We start from the raw sequence: 17,701 nt of genomic DNA on the forward strand, positions 1-17,701 counted from the left end.
GCTCTTTAGTTTAATTAGATCCCATTTGTCAATTTTGGCTTTTGTTGCCATTGCTTTTGGTGTTTTAGTCATGAAGTCCTTGCCCATGCCTATGGCCTGAATGGTATTGCCTAGGTTTTCTTCTAGGGCTTTTATCATTTTAGGTCTAACATTTAAGTCCTTAATCCATCTTGAATTAATTTTTGTATAAGATATAAGGAAGGGATCCAGTTTCAGCTTTCTACATATGGCTAGCCAGTTTTCCCAGCACCAGTTATTAAATAGGGAATCCTTTCCCCATTTCTTGTTTTTGTCAGGTTTGTCAAAGATCAGATGGTTGTAGGTGTGTGATATTATTTCCGGGAGCCCTATTCTGTTCCATTGGTCTATATCCCTTTGCTAGGAAAGGGAATTCCCTGACCTCTTGCACTTCCAGGGTGAGGCGATGCCCCGCCCTGCTCTGTGGGCTGCAGCCACTGTCTGACAAGCCCCAGTGAGATGAACCTGGTACCTCAGTTGGAAATGCAGAAATCACCCATCTTCTGCATCCCTCATGCTGGCAGCTGCAGACTGAGCTAGCTGTTCCTATTTGGCCATCTTGGAACCTCCCCCCCAACTAATTTTTAAATTTTTATTTTTATTTTATTGTTTTTATTTACTTAAGACACAGTCTTGCTCTGTTGCCCAGGCTGGAGTGCAGTGGCATGATCTTGGCTCACTGCAACCTCTGCCTCCCAGGTTCAAGCAATTCTTGTGCCTCAGCCTCTCGAGTAGCTGGGATTACAGGCATGTGCCACCACGCCTGGCTAATTTTTGTATTTTTAGTAGAGAAAGGGTTTCACCATATTGGCCAGACTGGTCTCAAACTCCTGGCCTCAAGTGATCTGCCTGCTTCAGCCTCTCAAAGTGCTGAGATTACAGGCGTGAGCCAATGCTGCTGGCTCTAATTTTATGTTTAATAGAGACAAGGTCTCATTATGTTGCCCAGGCTGGTCTTGAACTCCTGAGCCCAAGTGATCCTCCTGCCTCGGCCTCCCAAAGTGCTGGGATTACAGGCGTGAGTCACCACACTTGGCTAAGAATCACTTTTTAATACTCTGCTTCATAATACATGTAAAGAGAATTACCATCATTTAATCTGACAATTGTGTAAAAATATTATGTAAGCAGCAGAAAATGCCTGTGGAGTGGTATAAAATGCAGAAAGAACGTCATCAGGTGCCCAACCACTGTGTTCCCACACTGGAGGGAAAACCACCTACTGGGACTTTGAGACTTGATTAGGATGTCCACCATGGTGCCTCCCGAGGGGATCTTCAAAAGTAATTTTTAACGTATGTGGGTTTGTTTTGTTTTTGCCTGTGAGTAGACTTCAGATCCCAGCTCTCCTGCATAAGAACTTTTGTTTTTTTGAGACAGAGTCTCACTTGTCACCCAGGCTGGAGTGCAGTGGCGCGATCTCGGCTTACTGCAACCTCTGCCTCCCAGGTTTAAGTGATTCTCCTGCCTCAGCCTCCCAAGTAGCTGGGATTACAGGTGCCTGCCACCACACCCAGCTATTTTTTTTTTTTTTTTTAGTAGAGACAGGGTTTCACTATTTTGGCCAGGCTGGTCTCAAACTCCTGACCTCAAGTGATCCACTGCCTCAGCCTCCCAAAGTGCTAGGATTACAGGCATTATCCTGCATAACAACTTTGCATGTGCTAGTCACACTTCAGGGGCAGCTGCCCTCCGTGGCCTGGCTCTCTGTGGATCAGCTCAAGACCAATTTCACTTGATAAGAATCCAGTACTCTCTGAGTGCAAAGAAGTCTCCATCTTTTTACTAGAAAGTTCTGAAGAATGTGATCCTCTTACGTGGACCTACCAGGTTCATGAGCTAGAGAGTTGCAAAGGTATCCTTGTGTAGAAGGTAAAATGGAAATTTCTAAATGAGTGGCAAACCTTCTCCCTGGTGCTTCACCTTCAACTTGGCCTCCTTTTCCTTTCATGAGTAAAAGAAGTTGAAAACGTACACATGTGTATGTAGCCTCCTTTCAGCCTTAGAAGTTATGGCCACACTTCATATTATAAATTCTAGCTGTAAACACATTCATCACTTATAAGTGAATTATATTAGTGAGTGGCCTTGATTATGGGACCACAAAAGAATGAGGCAGTATAGTACAGTGGTTAACGATCATCTCTGGTATTTGGGCAATTTAGGCTCAAATACCATAGCTCTGCATTTTTTTATTTTTTAAATTTTTTTGAGGCAGGGTCTCACTCTGTCACCCAGGCTGGAGTGCACTAGCGCAATCATGGCTCACAGCAGCCTCGACCTCCTCGTGCATCCCACCTCAGCCTCCTGAGTAGCTGGGACTACAGGCACACACCACCATGCCTGGCTAGTTTTTGTATTTTCTGTAGAAATGGGGTTTCGACACGTTGCCCAGAGTGGTCTCGAACTCCTGAGCTCAAGCAATCCACCCACCTTGGCCTCCCAAAGTGCTAGGATTACAGGCATGCGCTACAGTGCCTGGCCTGCAATTTTTTTTTTAATCTGTGCAAGCCTGGGCACATTATTTAAACTAAGCTTTATTTTTTTTCTCATTTGTACAATGAGATGATAAGAATCCTACCTTACTGGCTTGGTGTATTTATCAGGGTAATGTATGTAAAGGCCTTAGCATAGCATCCAGCACAGAATAAAGACTGTTGTTGGCTATTAATAATAATAAAAAAAATTCTCTGAGCACCTAAGGTACATCATGAATCCTGGGTGATAATCATTTTTACTCAGAGACAACCCATTAGGCCCACACTCTGGGTCTACATACTTTTATTCTTGACAGAAATGGTTTACAGTGACGTAGCCATAGTTTTGACAGGGAGAGTCATCTGGTTTCCCAAGATCTAGCACAATAGGAACCCCTGTGATCTCATGGCAGGGACTGGCTAGGACCAAGGCAACTGTCAGTAACAAAAGGGACAATGGATGGAATAGAACAAATCAAACAAAGCAAGGGCTCGATGTTAGGAATCTGAGGGTATTTAGAAAGGGGAAAGGCAACCTTACATTCCTTGAGTCCCTGAAGGCACCACTGCAGTATAGGATAGTACAGCAATTCATGTTGATGGTGAAGTGTGCCTCAGCCTTCCAGAGAAAATTTACGTATATTCGCTATTTTAAAATAGGCAGAGAACCAGTTTTCTATTACCAGGCAAGCACTTCAAAAAAAGGTTAAGATCAACATTTTAGTGCTTGAAGACAGGGGAACTTCAGTTACATGTAAAACCTCCTCGGATAAAACAAGTTAGCTTCCAAAAAAACTAAGCGTCACTATGTTTAAAAAGCTTAAACATTCTGCAAATCAGTACTGTATAAATTAACCACTACCACCCACAAAAGACAGTGGCTACTTAACTTTGGTACAAAGAAGCAGGGTCAGCTTGCCTGTGATACTTTAATAAACAAAATGTGTTGTTTTCTGATATGCCCCTTTCAAATCATGATCCAAAGAGGTGCAGTGAAAAACAACAGACAAAAACCAACAACAAACAAGACTTCCCACTTATACTCTTCTCGATGATGGAATTTGTGGAGAATTCTCCCCCTCTCTGCACTCGAGATTCCTTGATGGTAAAATGAGGGAGTCTGGACTAGATGATCTTCAAGGTCCCATCCAGCTTGGATGTTCTGGGATAAAGTTACCTGATCCAACTAACAGGTACCCAGTGAGTGTCCTTGCTCAGCTTCTCTAAGACCACTTTGAGCTGGCTGTAGGCACCCTGGAGATCCTCCTTCACCAGCACGGTGTCCACCAGGTGCCCATAATGCTGGTCTATGAAGGCGGCAGAAGCGGCCATCTCTTGTTGCTGCTCATCCTGCAAGGAAAGGGGTGGTAAAAGGAGCAACTGGGTTGTTCTCCTATAACAAACCTATAGCCTTTGTCTTGAGCAATGTTCCAACCTTTAACTTTTAAGTTATGAGTGGATGACTAGGTCTCACTGATGATAACCAACCATGTACACAAGAACAGAGCATAGGGACAACATCATGTCAAACTTCAAAGAAAGTTAATGGGCAGTACACACAATCACTGTTCAGTCATTCGCTCACAGAATACCTCCTGAGGACCTATGAACTCAAAGCCATGATAGGAAGTGCACTGGGGATGCTGATTCTATATCTGTGTATATATGTCAATATCACACTTCCTGCCTCAGAAGTACTTCCAAAGAAGTAGTAGTATTGTGCTGCATGACATTTAGTATACAGGCTAAATAATTATAAGAAAGAACTATAAATAATAACTATATAAAAACAGAGCAAACATTTCTGCAATCAACTGGCGGAAGAAGAAGAAATCATTCTAATGCCCTCCTGAAGACTCCTAAATTCACAGTGTAGAACTCAATCTTTTCATTTCCTCACACAGAGCCAAACACTAGCACAGCGAGGTGGAGTTATTTAAGAAAGCACTGGACAATTCTAATCAAATTCCCCATTTCCTTAGGGCAGCTGATCCCTTTAATCAGATTGCTTTTCTGACACCTAACATTAAGGTATAGGCAACAACTCCATCTTACCCAGTGTGGGCACTGTTTACATCTTCATTCAAAGAACCTCTAATAAGTATTATTTCAGGTAAGTAGTTGTCTGACAATTAGCCTGGTTTTGGAAAACAGGAAAGTGGCAAGCCCATTCTAAGTAAAATTACAAAATGAAATTTGTCGCTGGCTTTCACTTACTGCCCTTTTTAGTCCTCTGTTGCTGTCGCCCCTCTGCTACTAGGGGCTCAGTGTTTTCATGCTGCCACAGGGAAAGGGTGAGTTCTGTTCTCTCCCGAAGAGACCTACATTCCAAAATATTCCCCCCCTCTTCTCTCTGTCACCAGTCAAAACCCGATTCCTACTTTAGTGAGAACATCTGAAATTTCAGGCTTCGAGTCCTCGAGATCAGGAAAAGGGTCTGGCATGCTACTTCAAAGACAGTAGAAATGTAAGAGAAGGCTGAGATAATTTCTTCTCCTTTTCTCCTCCAGGAGGGAAAAAATTCGATTAAATCGGGAGACATTTCTGAATTCTATATTCTACATAGAATATTCTTGCAGGGCTAGGGCTACTTTCATACTCAGAAGCCCCATCCCATAACTGCCCCCTGGATCTTCAACCCCACCTTCCCCAGTCCCTGACACACACCCATCCTATAGACCTGTCTGCTGCTTCCAGTTTCCCCTCCTCCAGGCACCCACACGGTTCATCCTGGAAGCATTTGGCTATTTGAGAAATTATAGAAGGGAAATTTTTGCCACAAAGAACTACAATCTTCCTAATAAATATCTGCATCTGGAAATAACTTAAGTAAATCTCTAATGGAGTAAAAACGTGTGATATTTGCTTAGCAGTCATAAATCCCCTGAACCCCTTTCCTGGCCTGTAACGATGGAACTCGCCCACCTTTGTCTTCAGCAAGAGTCACAGTCCTGAAGATCACATAGGAAAGATTCCCCCATGCTGCCCATCACCCCCAGGTTGGATCAGCTTTGCCGGGTCAGAAGCCAGAAGCCCCATTAACTTGTGGTCAGCAAGGAAACAGAGGATGTTTGGGGTCCCCTACCAGGAACTCGGGTGCCAGACAATGGACAGATATTTAATGTTACACAAAACCCATGCCTTTGTGAGGAATTTCTCCAAATGTCATCTGGGGTCCGCCAACATACATCGAAACCACATGAAAGGCTGTGTGTTAAAAATGGAGTGCCTGGGGCCCACTCCAAACCCCCTAGGTCAGAATCTCTGGGAGTAGAACCGGGGACTCTGTGTTGAACAGCCTCACTGTGACCTTGCTGCCTACTCACAGCTGCAGGGTGGTGGAGCACGAACGGGCCAGCTGCATTTCATCATCAGCCCACCTGCTTGGAATGCAGCATTCTGGTGGGCAATAAAGGAGACAGGATAGATGACAAAACCGGCCGGGCTGGAAGGACACTGGGAATAGAATGCAGCTGCTTCTCTTGAAATAACAACCATGGGCCAGGGAGGGTTCTGACTCCTAGAAAGCTGGCACTGCCTGTGGACCTGATGATTTGGCAGAACTTTCCTTGAGTCCTAGGAAGCTGCCTCTTATTCTCCCAATGACTTCTTGATTCTTTGAAAAATGAGCCATTTCCCCCTGCTTATTCAATCCTGAAATATCTGCAAAACAAAACAAAGCTAATATAGTAAAACAAATGGGCAGATTGATCCTAAAATTCATATGGAAATGCAAAGGACCCAGAATAGCCAAAACAAGCTTGAAAAACCTGACTTCAAAACTTACTACAAAGCTAGTAATCAAAGTAAGACAGTGTGGTGCTGGCCTAAGAATAGACATGTAGACCAATGGAATGGGACTGAGACTCCAGAAAGAAACCCTTACTTTTCGTGCCAATTGATTCTAGACAAGGGTGTTAAGATAATTAAATGAGAAAATAGTCTTTTCAACCAGTGATGCTGGGGTAACCGGCTATCCACATGCAAAGAATGAAGTTGGACCCCTACTTCACACAATCCACAGAAAATAACACAAAATAGATGACAGATCCAAATATAACTGCTACAACTATAAATATCTTAAAAGAAAACAAAGGAGGAAATCTTTATGACCTTGGATTCGACAATGATTTCTTAGATACCAAAAATATAAACGACAAAAGAAAAAATAGATACATTGGACTTTATCACATTTTAAAATGTTATGCCTCAAAGGACGTTATCAAGAAAGTAAGGGCCAGGCGTGGTGCCTCCCAGCACTTTGGGAGCCGAAGCAGGCGGATCACCCAAGGTCAGGAGTTCGAGACCAGCCTGGCCAACATGGTGAAACCCCATCTCTACTAAAAATACAAAAAAAATTAGCTGAGCGTGATGGCATGCGCCTGTAATCCCAGCTACTTGGAGGTTGAGGCAGGAGAATCACTCGAACCTGGGAGGTGGAGGTTGCAGTGAGCCAACACCGCACCATTGCACTTCAGCCTGGACAACAAGAACAAAACTCTGTCTCCAAAAAAAAAAAAGAGAAAAGACAACTCAGAATGGGAAAAAATATTTGCAAATCATGCATCTGACAAAGGACTTGTATCCAAATAGATACAGAATTCTTACAACTCAATAATAAAAAATGGACAAAGTATTTGAATAGACATTTCTCCAAGAAAGATATAAAAATGGCCAATAAACACATGAAAAGATGCTCAACTTCACTGATGATTAGAGAAATGCAAATTAAAACCACAATGAGATACCACTTCACACCTACTAGTAGTGCTATGATTAAAAAGACAGACAATAACAAGGGCTGGTGAGGATGTGGAGAAATGGGAACTCTTGAACACTGCTGCTGGGAATGTAAAATGGTACAGCAGCCAAGGTAGAGTTAAACATAGAGCTACCCTATGACCCAGCAATTCCATACCAAGGTATACACCCAAGAGAAATGAAAACATATGTTCACACAAAAACTTGTATATGAACATTCATAACATGATTCATAATAGCTGAAAAGGTAGAAACAATCTAAATGTCCATTAATTGATAAATGGGTAAACAAAATGTGGTACTCTATACAATGGAATATTATTCAGCCATAAAAAAGAATGAAGTATTGATACATGAATAAACCTTAAAAACATTATATTAAGTGAAAAAAGCCAGATACAAAAGGTCTTACATTGCATGAATCCATTTATATGAAATGTTTAGAATAGACAAATTCATAGTGACGTAGATTAGCAGTTGCCTGTGGCTAGGAAGGGGCTGGAGGAAAACAGATAATGGGAAATTCTAATGGGCTCAAGGTTTCTTTTTGAAGTGATGAAAATACTCTTAAATTGACTGTGGTAGTTGCAACAACTCTGTGAATACATCATTGAATTGTATGCTCTAAATAGGTGAATTGTACGGTATGTAAATTTTATCTCAATAAAGCTGTTAACTCCCCCTCCAAAAAATACACAGAAAGAAAACAAAATTGAGTCATGAGCCCACTATTCAGGGAGAATTGCCTTTAGCATTTTAGTGTATTTCGTGTGTAATACAAAATTAGAATCCTGATTTTTTATTTTCTGATTTTTTCTTGTATTTATCTATGTCATCAAATATTCCTCCAACACATGGCTTTTATTTATTTATTTATTTATTTATTTATTTATTTATTTATTTATTTATTTATTTTGAGACAAGAGTCTTGCTCTGTCGCCCAGGCTGAAGTACAGTGCTACAATCTCAGCTCACTGAAAACTCTGCCTCCTGGGTTCAAGTGATTTTCCTGCTTCAGCCTCCCAAGTAGCTGGGATTACAGATGCCTGCTACCACGCCCAGCTAATTTTTGTATTTTTAGTAGAGACGGGGTTTCACCATGTTGGCCAGGCTGATCTCAAACTCCTGACCTCTGGTAATCCACCCACCTCGGCCTCCCCAAGTGCTGGGATTACAGGCATAAGCCACCACTCCCAGCCCCAACATATGGCTTTTAACTGGCTACAATAATATTTCGATACATCCTATAAGTGTCACATAATGGAGTCTATTGAACTGAGTCCTGATAGTGAACATTTAGGTTGTCTCTGATTTTTTTGTTACATGATGGGCATACTGTACATTTCTTTTGTTTTTGAGATGGAGTTTTGCTTTTATTGCCCAGGCTATAGTGCAATGGTGCAATCTCGATGTTGCGGGAAGTCAGGGACCCCAGAGGGACCGGCTGAAGCCATGGCAGAAGAACGTGGATTGTGAAGATTTTATGGACATTTATTAGTTCCCCAAATTAATACTTTTATAGTTTCTTATGCCTGTCTTTACTGCAATCTCTAAACATAAATCGTAAAGATTTCACGGACACTTATCACTTCCCCAGTCAATACCCTTGTGCTTTCCTATGCCTGTCTTTACTTTAATCTCTGAATCCTGTCAGCTGAGGAGGATGTACGTCGCTTCAGGACCATGTGATAATTGCGTTAACTGCACAAATTGTAGAGCATGTGTGTTGAGCAATATGAAATCTGAGCATCTTGAAAAAAGAACAGGATAAGAGCAATTGTTCAGGGAATAAGAGAGAGAACCTTAAACTCTGACCACTGGTGAGCCGGGAAGAACAGAGCCATATTTCTCTTCTTTCAAAAGCAAATGGGAGAAATATCGCTGAATTCTTTTTCTCAGCATGGAACGTCCCTGGGAAAGAGAATACACGCCTGGAGGTATCAGCTTATAGACAGCCCCCCTGGGTGTGGACTGTCTCTTATGGTCAAGTCTGCAGAGATGAAATAAACCCCAGTCTCCCATAGCGCTCCCAGGCTTATTAGGAAGAGGAAATTCCCACCTAATAAATTTTGGTCAGACCAGTTGGTCTCAAAACACTGTCGCCTGATAAGATGTTATCAATGACAGTGGTGCCCGAAACTTCATTAGCAATTTTAATTTCACCTCGGTCCTGTGAACTCGCCCTGCCTCCACTTGCCTTGTGATATTCTATTACCCTGTTAAGTACTTGATGTCTGCCACCCACACCTATTTGCACACTCCCTCCCCTTTTGAAAATCCCTAATAAAAACTTGCTGGTTTTTGTGGCTTGTGGGGCATCACGGATCCTACCAACGTGTGATGTCTCGACTGGACGCCCAGCTTTAAAATTTCTCTCTTTTGTACTCTGTCCCTTTATTTCTCAAGCCAGCCGACGCTTAGGGAAACTACAAAAGAACCTACATGATTATCGGGGCAGGTCCCCCGATATCTTGGCTCATTGCAACCTCCACCTCCAAGTTCAAGCAATTCTCCTGCCTCAGCCTCCCAAATAGCTGGGAATACAGGCGTGTGCCACCACACCCAGCTAATTTTTTGTATTTAGTAGAGATGGGGTTTCACCATGATGGTCAGGTTGGTCTCGAACTCCTGACCTCAGGTGATCCACCTGCCTTGGCCCTCCAAAGTGTTGGGATTACAGGTGTGAGCCACTGCACCCAGCCAATATTGTATGTTTCTAAATGATTCTAGACTTAAGTTGATATTCCCCTATTCCCCTTAGAGTTTCTTGTGTTTTTTTTTTTTTTTTTTAGATGGAGTCTTGCTCTGTCACCCAGGCTAGAGGGCAGTGACGTGATTTTGGCTCACTGCAGCTTCTGCCTCCTGGGTTCAAGTGTTTCTCCTGTCTCAGCCTCCCAAGTAGCTAGGATTACAGGCACGCACCACCACAACTGGCTAATTTTTGTATTTTTAGTATGAGACGGGGTTTCACCACATTGGCCTGGCTGGTCTCGAACTCCTGACCTCAGGTGATCCGCCTGCCTCGGCCTCCCAAATTGCTGGGATTATAGGCGTGAGCCACCATGCCAGCCTCCCCCTTAGAGTTTCTAAAGGAGAAAATTTCTTTTTTTCTATTTTTTTTTTCTTTTTTTTTGAGACAGAGTCTCACTCTGTCACGCAGGCTGGAATGCAGTGGCATGGTCATGGCTCACTGCAGCCTTGACCTATTAGGCTCAAGTGATCCTCCCACTCCCACCTCAGTCTCCCAAGTAGCTAGAACTATAGGTGTGTGCCACCACACCTGGCTAATTTTTGTAATTTTTTTGTAGAGATGGGGTTTCACCAAGTTGCCCAGGCTGGTCTTGAATTCCTGGGCTCAAGCAATCTGCCCGCCTCAGCCTCCCAAAGTGCTGAGATACAGGCGTGAGCCACCGTACCTGGCCAAGGAGAGAATTTCTAATGTTCCTTGTATGTATGCCATTCTAAATAATTTATTGAGACCAGGTACGGTGGCTCACCCCTGTAATCCCAACACTTTGGGAAGCTGAGGCAGGAGGATCACTTGAGGCCAGGAGTTTGAGACTGGCCTGGGCAACACACAGACACCCTGTCTCTATAAAAAAAAATTTTTTAATTGGCTGGGCGTTGGTGGTACATGCCTGTAGTCCCAGCTACCTAGGAAGCTGAGGAAGGAAGACTGTTTGAGCCCAGGAGTTCAAGGCTGCAGTGAGCCATGATTATACCACTGCACTCCAGTCTGGGCAATACAGCAATATCCTGTCCCCAAAAAAATAAAAGGCTGGGCACAGTGGCTTACACCTGTAATCCCAGCACTTTGGGAGGCCAAGGTGGGAGGATCACTTGAGTCCAGGAGTTCAATACCAGCCTGGACAACATAGTGAGTCCCTGTCTTTAAAAAAAAATAATAAAATAAAAAGTGTATCAATGTGGACAGTTAAAACTGAGAATTAGTATGAACTAGGATTGCATCAAAATCTTGACTCAGAGAGAGCTTTCTGACCAAGGGGAAGGATCCGAGAAGGCCTCCTTCAGATGAAACCAGCTATATAGGACAGCAAGCAAAGTCTATTCTGGGACTCAGTTGCTTCTGACTGCCCCCACTACCCATAACAACTTCCAACTCATTCTGCTAACTGACCCTGTTAAGAACCAAAAAACATGAGTCACCAAGCCCATATCTCCTGGAAGAACTCTGTCAAATATTTAGGTTTTGGGTGAGGGTCTCGCCATCCTGACATAGACTGGGCTGAACAAAGAATCTATGACAGTGAAACAAGTTCATTTAGGACACATCAGATGATCTCATCCACTAGTTTTAGAAATCCCTTCATTCACTGATGATTCAAACTGATTTGATAGCAGTGATAATGACCTTGTTAGTTGGGGTTTCAATTTAAAATACTTGGATTTGGCCTAGGAGTATAGTTTGATGAGTATAGTCTGTCACACTCAGATGAGGTTCCTGACAGGTGTCACATTTTGGGGGAGGGTGCTTATGTGAGGGAGTGGAGGGGCGTGAATCCAGGCAAAGCCACCTGCCTGGTTTGGGAGGCACTTCCAGCTGTTCACCTTGAGCCTTCTGGCCATGTAATCATCTCTTGAGTTTTTCAATAGGCAAAATGGAAAGACAATCACATGTAGAAGGTGTGTCCCGCATCCCTCTTCAGCTGCAAGCACGCTTATGCAGCTAGAAGCATTCCTGTAATAGCCTCCCTTAGGCCTTCAGAAAAGAAACAATCAACTTTAAACTTACAAATGGGGCTGCCGTGTCCTCACAAGCTGGGGACATAGGTGGCGTTTTTCTTTTTTCCTGAATTGCAGGCTTTACAAATATAATATAGGGTTTAAATTCTGAGGTCCTCAGTTGTTTCAGTGCCTGAGAAAGAAAGTTCAGGAATATTATATACTTTTGAAGTGTTTTGTTGTGAAATATACTTTTGAAAGCTCAATAATCATGTGCTTCAATCTCATAACCTCAACAGCAAAGGTCCTGGTTACATGCGTCCCATGACAATGGACTTCAACCGGGCAGACCAACTGTTCCTTTTCTCGTCCTTCACTTTGACATTGAACTCAGCGGGGCCCTGAAGTCACACTCACTGCCAATAGAAGGTTCCTAAGTCTCAGCTCAGAGACAGTTGCTGTCTCTCTTAGCTCTGACCCCTTTGGCTATAATTAACCTTCTTAGGCTCCTCTCCACCTTCCATTTCCCATGGGTGAGGAAGCAGGAGTCAGTGTGTATCTATTTAGTCAAATGTCATCAATTGGACTACACTATTACAAAATTTGTGCTATTACATCTCCTCTTGGTATTCAAAGAAGAAAAGGTTTGCAAAGCAAATGAGATTACCGAACAGATCACTTAAACTGTAGACTGTAGAAATTGCACTCTTGGGCCAGGCGCAGTGGCTCACGCCTGTAATCCCAGCACTTTGGGAGGCCAAGGCGGGCGGATCACGAGGTCAGGAGATCGAGACCATCCTGGCTAACACGGTGAAACCCCATCTCTACAAAAAATACAAAAAATGGCGTGGTGGCAGGCGCCTGTAGTCCCAGCTACTCGGGAGGCTGAGGCAGGAGAATGGCGTGAACCCGGGAGGCAGAGCTTGCAGTGAGCCGAGATCGCACCACTGCACTCCAGCCTGGGTGACAGAGCAAGAATTGTCTCAAAAAAAAAAAAAAGAAAAAGAAATTGTACTCTTGATTAATGCATTCTATCTAGAATTAAGGGCTCCACTTGGAAACACTAGTATTAAACTGCTATATGCATTATCTGCACCCTTGATCAATAAACTTATCAATAAAAATCACTTTTCAAAGAAAATTTTGAAACTTAGACTTTTAATTTTGATCACTAACTCCCTGTAAGTCCAAATGAGTGAGTGTTTTCCTTTATAGGCATAACGTGCTTTTTGGAATATGTTTCAAGTAAACTTCTTTAAAATAAAGCCTACAGTTTATACCATAAAATCAGAGATCTGTTTCTATAGAGGGGAAAAAAAATCCCCAGATTGAGTTCAAAGCTTGGAAGTTTTTCTAAAGGACAAGGTTAAAAAGATGGTTGAGCCCCTCCTGAGCCCACAGCATGCTGGGTGTGCAGGAGTGGAAATGTTTTTGAAGACTTCACAGGGCCATGTCTCCCTCCCTCTTTTTCCCCTTAAACGGCTCTCCTCACTGCCTCCCTAAGTGGTTCTCTAAGCCACTGACTCCACCTGCCCTGGTTGGGGAGGGGGGCCTGGCACCTAGAGCTCAGCCCCAGCTTCACCTGGGTACTGACATCTAATTCTCTGGCACATTGCAATGGCCACTCAGCATCACCAACTATTGCATGATCTGTTCCATGCAGGGGTTACTAGCCTGGGTCTGTGGGCCACCAGAGTGTCCACAAGCTCCCTACAATTAATGCAGCATTTGTGGATAGAGGGGCATGTTTTGGGGTACAAGGCTTCCATTTGATTCTCAAAGGAAGACCCAAAGAAATTGAACAGCCAGTGTTCTAGACTAAAAATTCCTTAGACTGAGGTTAAGTGTTGTGTAAAATGTACAATCCCCTAGTTATAAATTCGGTTAACCAGAAATGGCCAGCAGGCCCAGCAACTCACTTCCGGCTCCACATCCACCAAACAAACTTTGTTTTTGGCCATAACAGCCTGAATGGCCTCCAGGCTGGTTCCATAGAGATTTTCCTTATATTCACCATGTTCCAGGAACCTAAAACACCACCAAAGGGGAAAAGGCCTTTAGTTCCTCAGCTTTCCTAAATTAGCAAAGCAAAGGCGACCTCCCAACATGACTTCTCTCTTGCTTCCCCCATCCTTTCCGGGAGCCCTCCCAGGAGCTCCAGTGGAATACAGGGCAGATACAAAAACACACGGCTACCTGGAGGGCCAACGGGCCCATCAAGCAACGTACTTGTTGTGATGTAAGTCGGCCTCAAATGCTTGCTTAGACACAAAGTGATATTCCACTCCTTCCTTCTCATGGCTCTTTCGGGGCCTGGTGGTATCTTTTAAAGAAAGAAGGAAAGCTGGGCAAAGAGATGTCACATCACAGCACGCGGGGAGAGCAGCAGGCTTACGCACTCATTTGGGAGTTCACTGCTGCTGTGTCTAAGCCATGCACTTCCACCTCATCGCATGTCCCTGTATCAGGCACTGTGCCTTTCCAGGCAGGCGTATCACTGATTCACACAACTCTTTGATGTAGGCAAAAGGAGGCTTTTCCTTTTGCAGCTGAGAAAACTGAGGCACAGAGAGGTTCAGCACTGTGCACAGTGACCCACAACCAGTACAGAGCACAGCCAGAATCAGTCTCTCTGCCAAATGCCCAGCTTATACCCTTAACCACTCTGCTAACTGACTCCCTGATGCTGTGGGTTTTTTGTTGTTGTTGTTGTTGTTGTTGTTTTGAGACGGAGTTTTGCTCGTTCCCCAGGCTACAGCGCAATGGCATGACTTTGGCTCACCGCAACCTCTGCTCTCCCAGTTCAAGCGATTCTCCTGCCTCAGCCTCTCGAGTAGCTGGGATTACAGGCATGTACCACCACACTCGGCTAATTTTGTATTTTTAGTAGGGATGGGGTTTCTCCATATTGGTCAGGCTGGTCTCGAACTCCCAACCTCAGGTGATGCACCTGCCTCAGCCTCCCAAAGTGCTGGGATTACAGATGTGAGCCACCGCACCCAGCAGATGCTGTGGCTTTTAAAGAATCACTTAGGGGACCCCTAGTCCTAACTTCTAATTCTTCATTGTTTTTTATTTTTTGAGAGCAAAGGAGCCACACATACACTTGACCCTGATGTATGCTTTTAATTCTTTAGTCAATTAGTTCTCATCTCCAGAAAAAGGAGACAGGAAGACAGACCGTCCCTGTATGGATTGGATGTGTTTCCGCAAGGCTGGCTCTCAAACAAAACCGTTCAAACACATGGTTTTCTCATTGATTTCCATAACAGAATTGGGATGCACACTTCTGAGGAAAATCAGGTCTTCCACAGAACAAGGGCACACACAAAGCCACACACAGTATTTTCCAAAAGGTAAAATGGGGTCTTGAGGCACTGTGTCTTCTGGCTCATGGGAACCACCCAGGCGATGCCCTGTGTTCTTTCTGTGGCATCTTAGTCCAACCTCCGGTAGAGGTGCTAGGGTCACTTTTCCAACCATGTCATCCCCCTGCGTAAAAACTTTTATTTATCTATGGGTTACATTCTAAACACCCTAGCTGAGTATGTGAGACCTGCGTGATCTGCCCAGCCTCTCAGCTCCATTTTCCAGCTCCCCAGTCCCTAACACTGCTCCGTCCCTTTGCACATGTTGTTTCCTTTGTACAGAGAACTATTCCTTTCTCTTCTACCTGGAAAACTCCTATTTACTCTTCAAAACCCAGCATAAAAGTCACTGCCTCTGGGAAGCCTTCCCTGACTCCCCCAGTTTCTAAAACAAAGGAGGAAAGTCTCCTATCTGTGGAGTGCCTAGAAGCAGGTGGGCCTGACCATCCAGGTACCTCTTCCCCAGGAGATGGATCCAGGGGGTTCTGAACGATCAGTGTGTGAGCGACCTCTGCATGTCCTGTTTCGGTCCACCTGAAACTTGGAAGGCTGTGGCTCCCTGAAGCCCTCCAGGTCCATCACAGGTGTGCTGCCAGAATGGCCTCCCCAGGGCCACCACCTTCCCCACATCCCTGCCACTTCAGATTGGGCTCTGGAAGACAGCTCTGACAACGCACAGACTAGATGCTGGGCCCAGGGGCCCAGGGAGAGTGGTGTGATCCAATCAAGGCTTTGTGGTTGCTCTGCCCCAGAACACTCTGAGGAGGCCCCATTACTGCCGCCACAGCACCCCTCTCAGTAGCCACCACGCATTCACACTGCATCCCTCTGAGGCCAGGGGGACTGAGAGTGAGTCCCAGAAAGGAAAGGGGCAGCCAAGGGCACGAAGTGGGAGGCGGCAGGTGAGAAGCCACTGTGCATCCTCATTAAGAACATGACTGGGGCAGGCTGCCTGGGTTTGAATCTTGGCTCCACCACTTACCAACTGTGTGACACTGGACGAGTTACTTAACCTCTCTGACCCTCACTGTCTTCCTCTGCCACCCAAGATGATAACAATCTCTCTTCTCAGGGGTACTGGGAGGGCTGACCCAGGGCACTACACATAAAAGCTCTTGGTGTATTACCTGGCACCTTCATTCTCCTCCTCCTCATCCTCCTTATCACATTCAGAACCAGGATCCTCTGCCCACTGGAGCTTGACATCCCAGGGTGCCCCTGGCAGCAGTAAGCCCCAGGAATTGGCAGGGGAGGCATCACCCAGGAATGTACCCAGCCACCCTGACAAACTGGAATCTGGCTATAAGGGAGTGCCGAGAAATACCACTCACAGGGCTCTGTGGCTTCTCTGACCTGCCCTCTCATCCAAGTAGAGGGCAGGGGCCATAGGAGTCAAAATTCACTGTGATGAGGAGGAATGCCCCCTACTGTGGGGGCCCCTTGGTGTCAGGCTGAGGCTGCCACTTTGCCTACAATGTGCTCTGGACTCACCTCCCACCCCAGGCAGGAACCAAGCAAGTGGTCCTCCAACTTCTGCCTCAGACGGTCTCAGAGGACCACTGAGAGTGGATTTCTTCCCATCATGCCTTTGTCCCACAATTTGCCAATAGCAGGCAATGCCTGGTGATCCTTTAAACCCAAAGTAAGGATTTGGATGAATCTGGGGAGTTAAGTCCCCATGAAATATTTGTGTGTGTGCAGACAAACACACGCTCCCACATGGGCCCTCTTACGTGGAACAGCGACGCCAAAGTGCCGTGGGTTCTCGGCCACCACCTTTTGCTTCAGCTCATGCAGTCGGGCTCCCAGAGACCCTGGGAAACAAGAGGAAGGCTGACCAGGGTCCCTGCTGAGCTCCCTCCCCACCTGCTCCAGGGAGGAAACCAGATCACTTCCTGGAAACCCAGGATGGCACCTACCGATCAGAACCACCAGGCGGGGCCGCTCTCCAGGCTGGTGTTGGTACCTGGCCACCTCCTCGTAAGTCAGCAGCTCCGGAGACTCAGCTCCAGAGGACATCTTTCCTTCCTGCGAGCCACCCAGTCTCTCCCTACAGCCCAGCCGGAAGCTCCTCCGAAGACCAGCTTGGGAGGAGGGGCAGAGGGACACCATGGCATTTGTCCCAGGATCTCCCATAGAGACTTTTCCCACCTGGCCAGACCTGGAGGTGGGACTGAGTCCCACTGACTTCTCCCAACCTCCTCCTGCTACTGGAAGAGGTTGTTCGGGAAATACAATAATAAGATGAAAGGGTGACCTCTGCATTCACAAACTAGGGCTTAAGGTCACTGTTTTACTTGGCACGTGACTGACCTTGGACAAGTCCCTTCATCTCTCTGAGCCTCAATTTCCTTATCTGTGAAATGAGGATATGAATCTACAAATACTTTGTGT

General features: G+C 45.1%; 2 protein-coding genes across 4 annotated transcripts in view; one reads left to right on the forward strand and one right to left on the reverse strand.

Moving 5' to 3' along the window:
- CFAP97D1 (CFAP97 domain containing 1) overlaps positions 1-14,724 on the forward strand; it is a 29,819-nt gene extending 15,095 nt beyond the window's left edge. The window contains exon 7 of the transcript XR_009215162.1: positions 14,691-14,724. The gene's annotated coding sequence lies outside the window, so the exon portion shown is untranslated. The remainder of the gene's footprint in view (positions 1-14,690) is intronic.
- Positions 3,406-17,701, reverse strand: part of MPP3 (MAGUK p55 scaffold protein 3) — a 33,143-nt gene continuing 18,847 nt past the window's right edge. For 2 of the 3 annotated variants that reach the window (XM_032163783.2, XM_032163784.2), the window contains exons 15-20: positions 17,227-17,391; positions 17,041-17,121; positions 14,169-14,262; positions 13,859-13,967; positions 12,010-12,132; positions 3,406-3,845 (exon numbers count right to left, since the gene is read on the reverse strand). In XM_032163783.2, the coding sequence (XP_032019674.1) occupies positions 3,669-3,845; positions 12,010-12,132; positions 13,859-13,967; positions 14,169-14,262; positions 17,041-17,121; positions 17,227-17,391 (749 nt within the window). In that variant the 3' untranslated portion in view covers positions 3,406-3,668. The remainder of the gene's footprint in view (positions 3,846-12,009; positions 12,133-13,858; positions 13,968-14,168; positions 14,263-17,040; positions 17,122-17,226; positions 17,392-17,701) is intronic. The other variant, XM_058445120.1, reaches the window with a different exon arrangement.

Source organism: Hylobates moloch, unplaced genomic scaffold (genome assembly GCF_009828535.3).
Source record: "Hylobates moloch isolate HMO894 unplaced genomic scaffold, HMol_V3 SCAFFOLD_10, whole genome shotgun sequence".
Classification (NCBI taxonomy): domain Eukaryota; kingdom Metazoa; phylum Chordata; class Mammalia; order Primates; family Hylobatidae; genus Hylobates; species Hylobates moloch.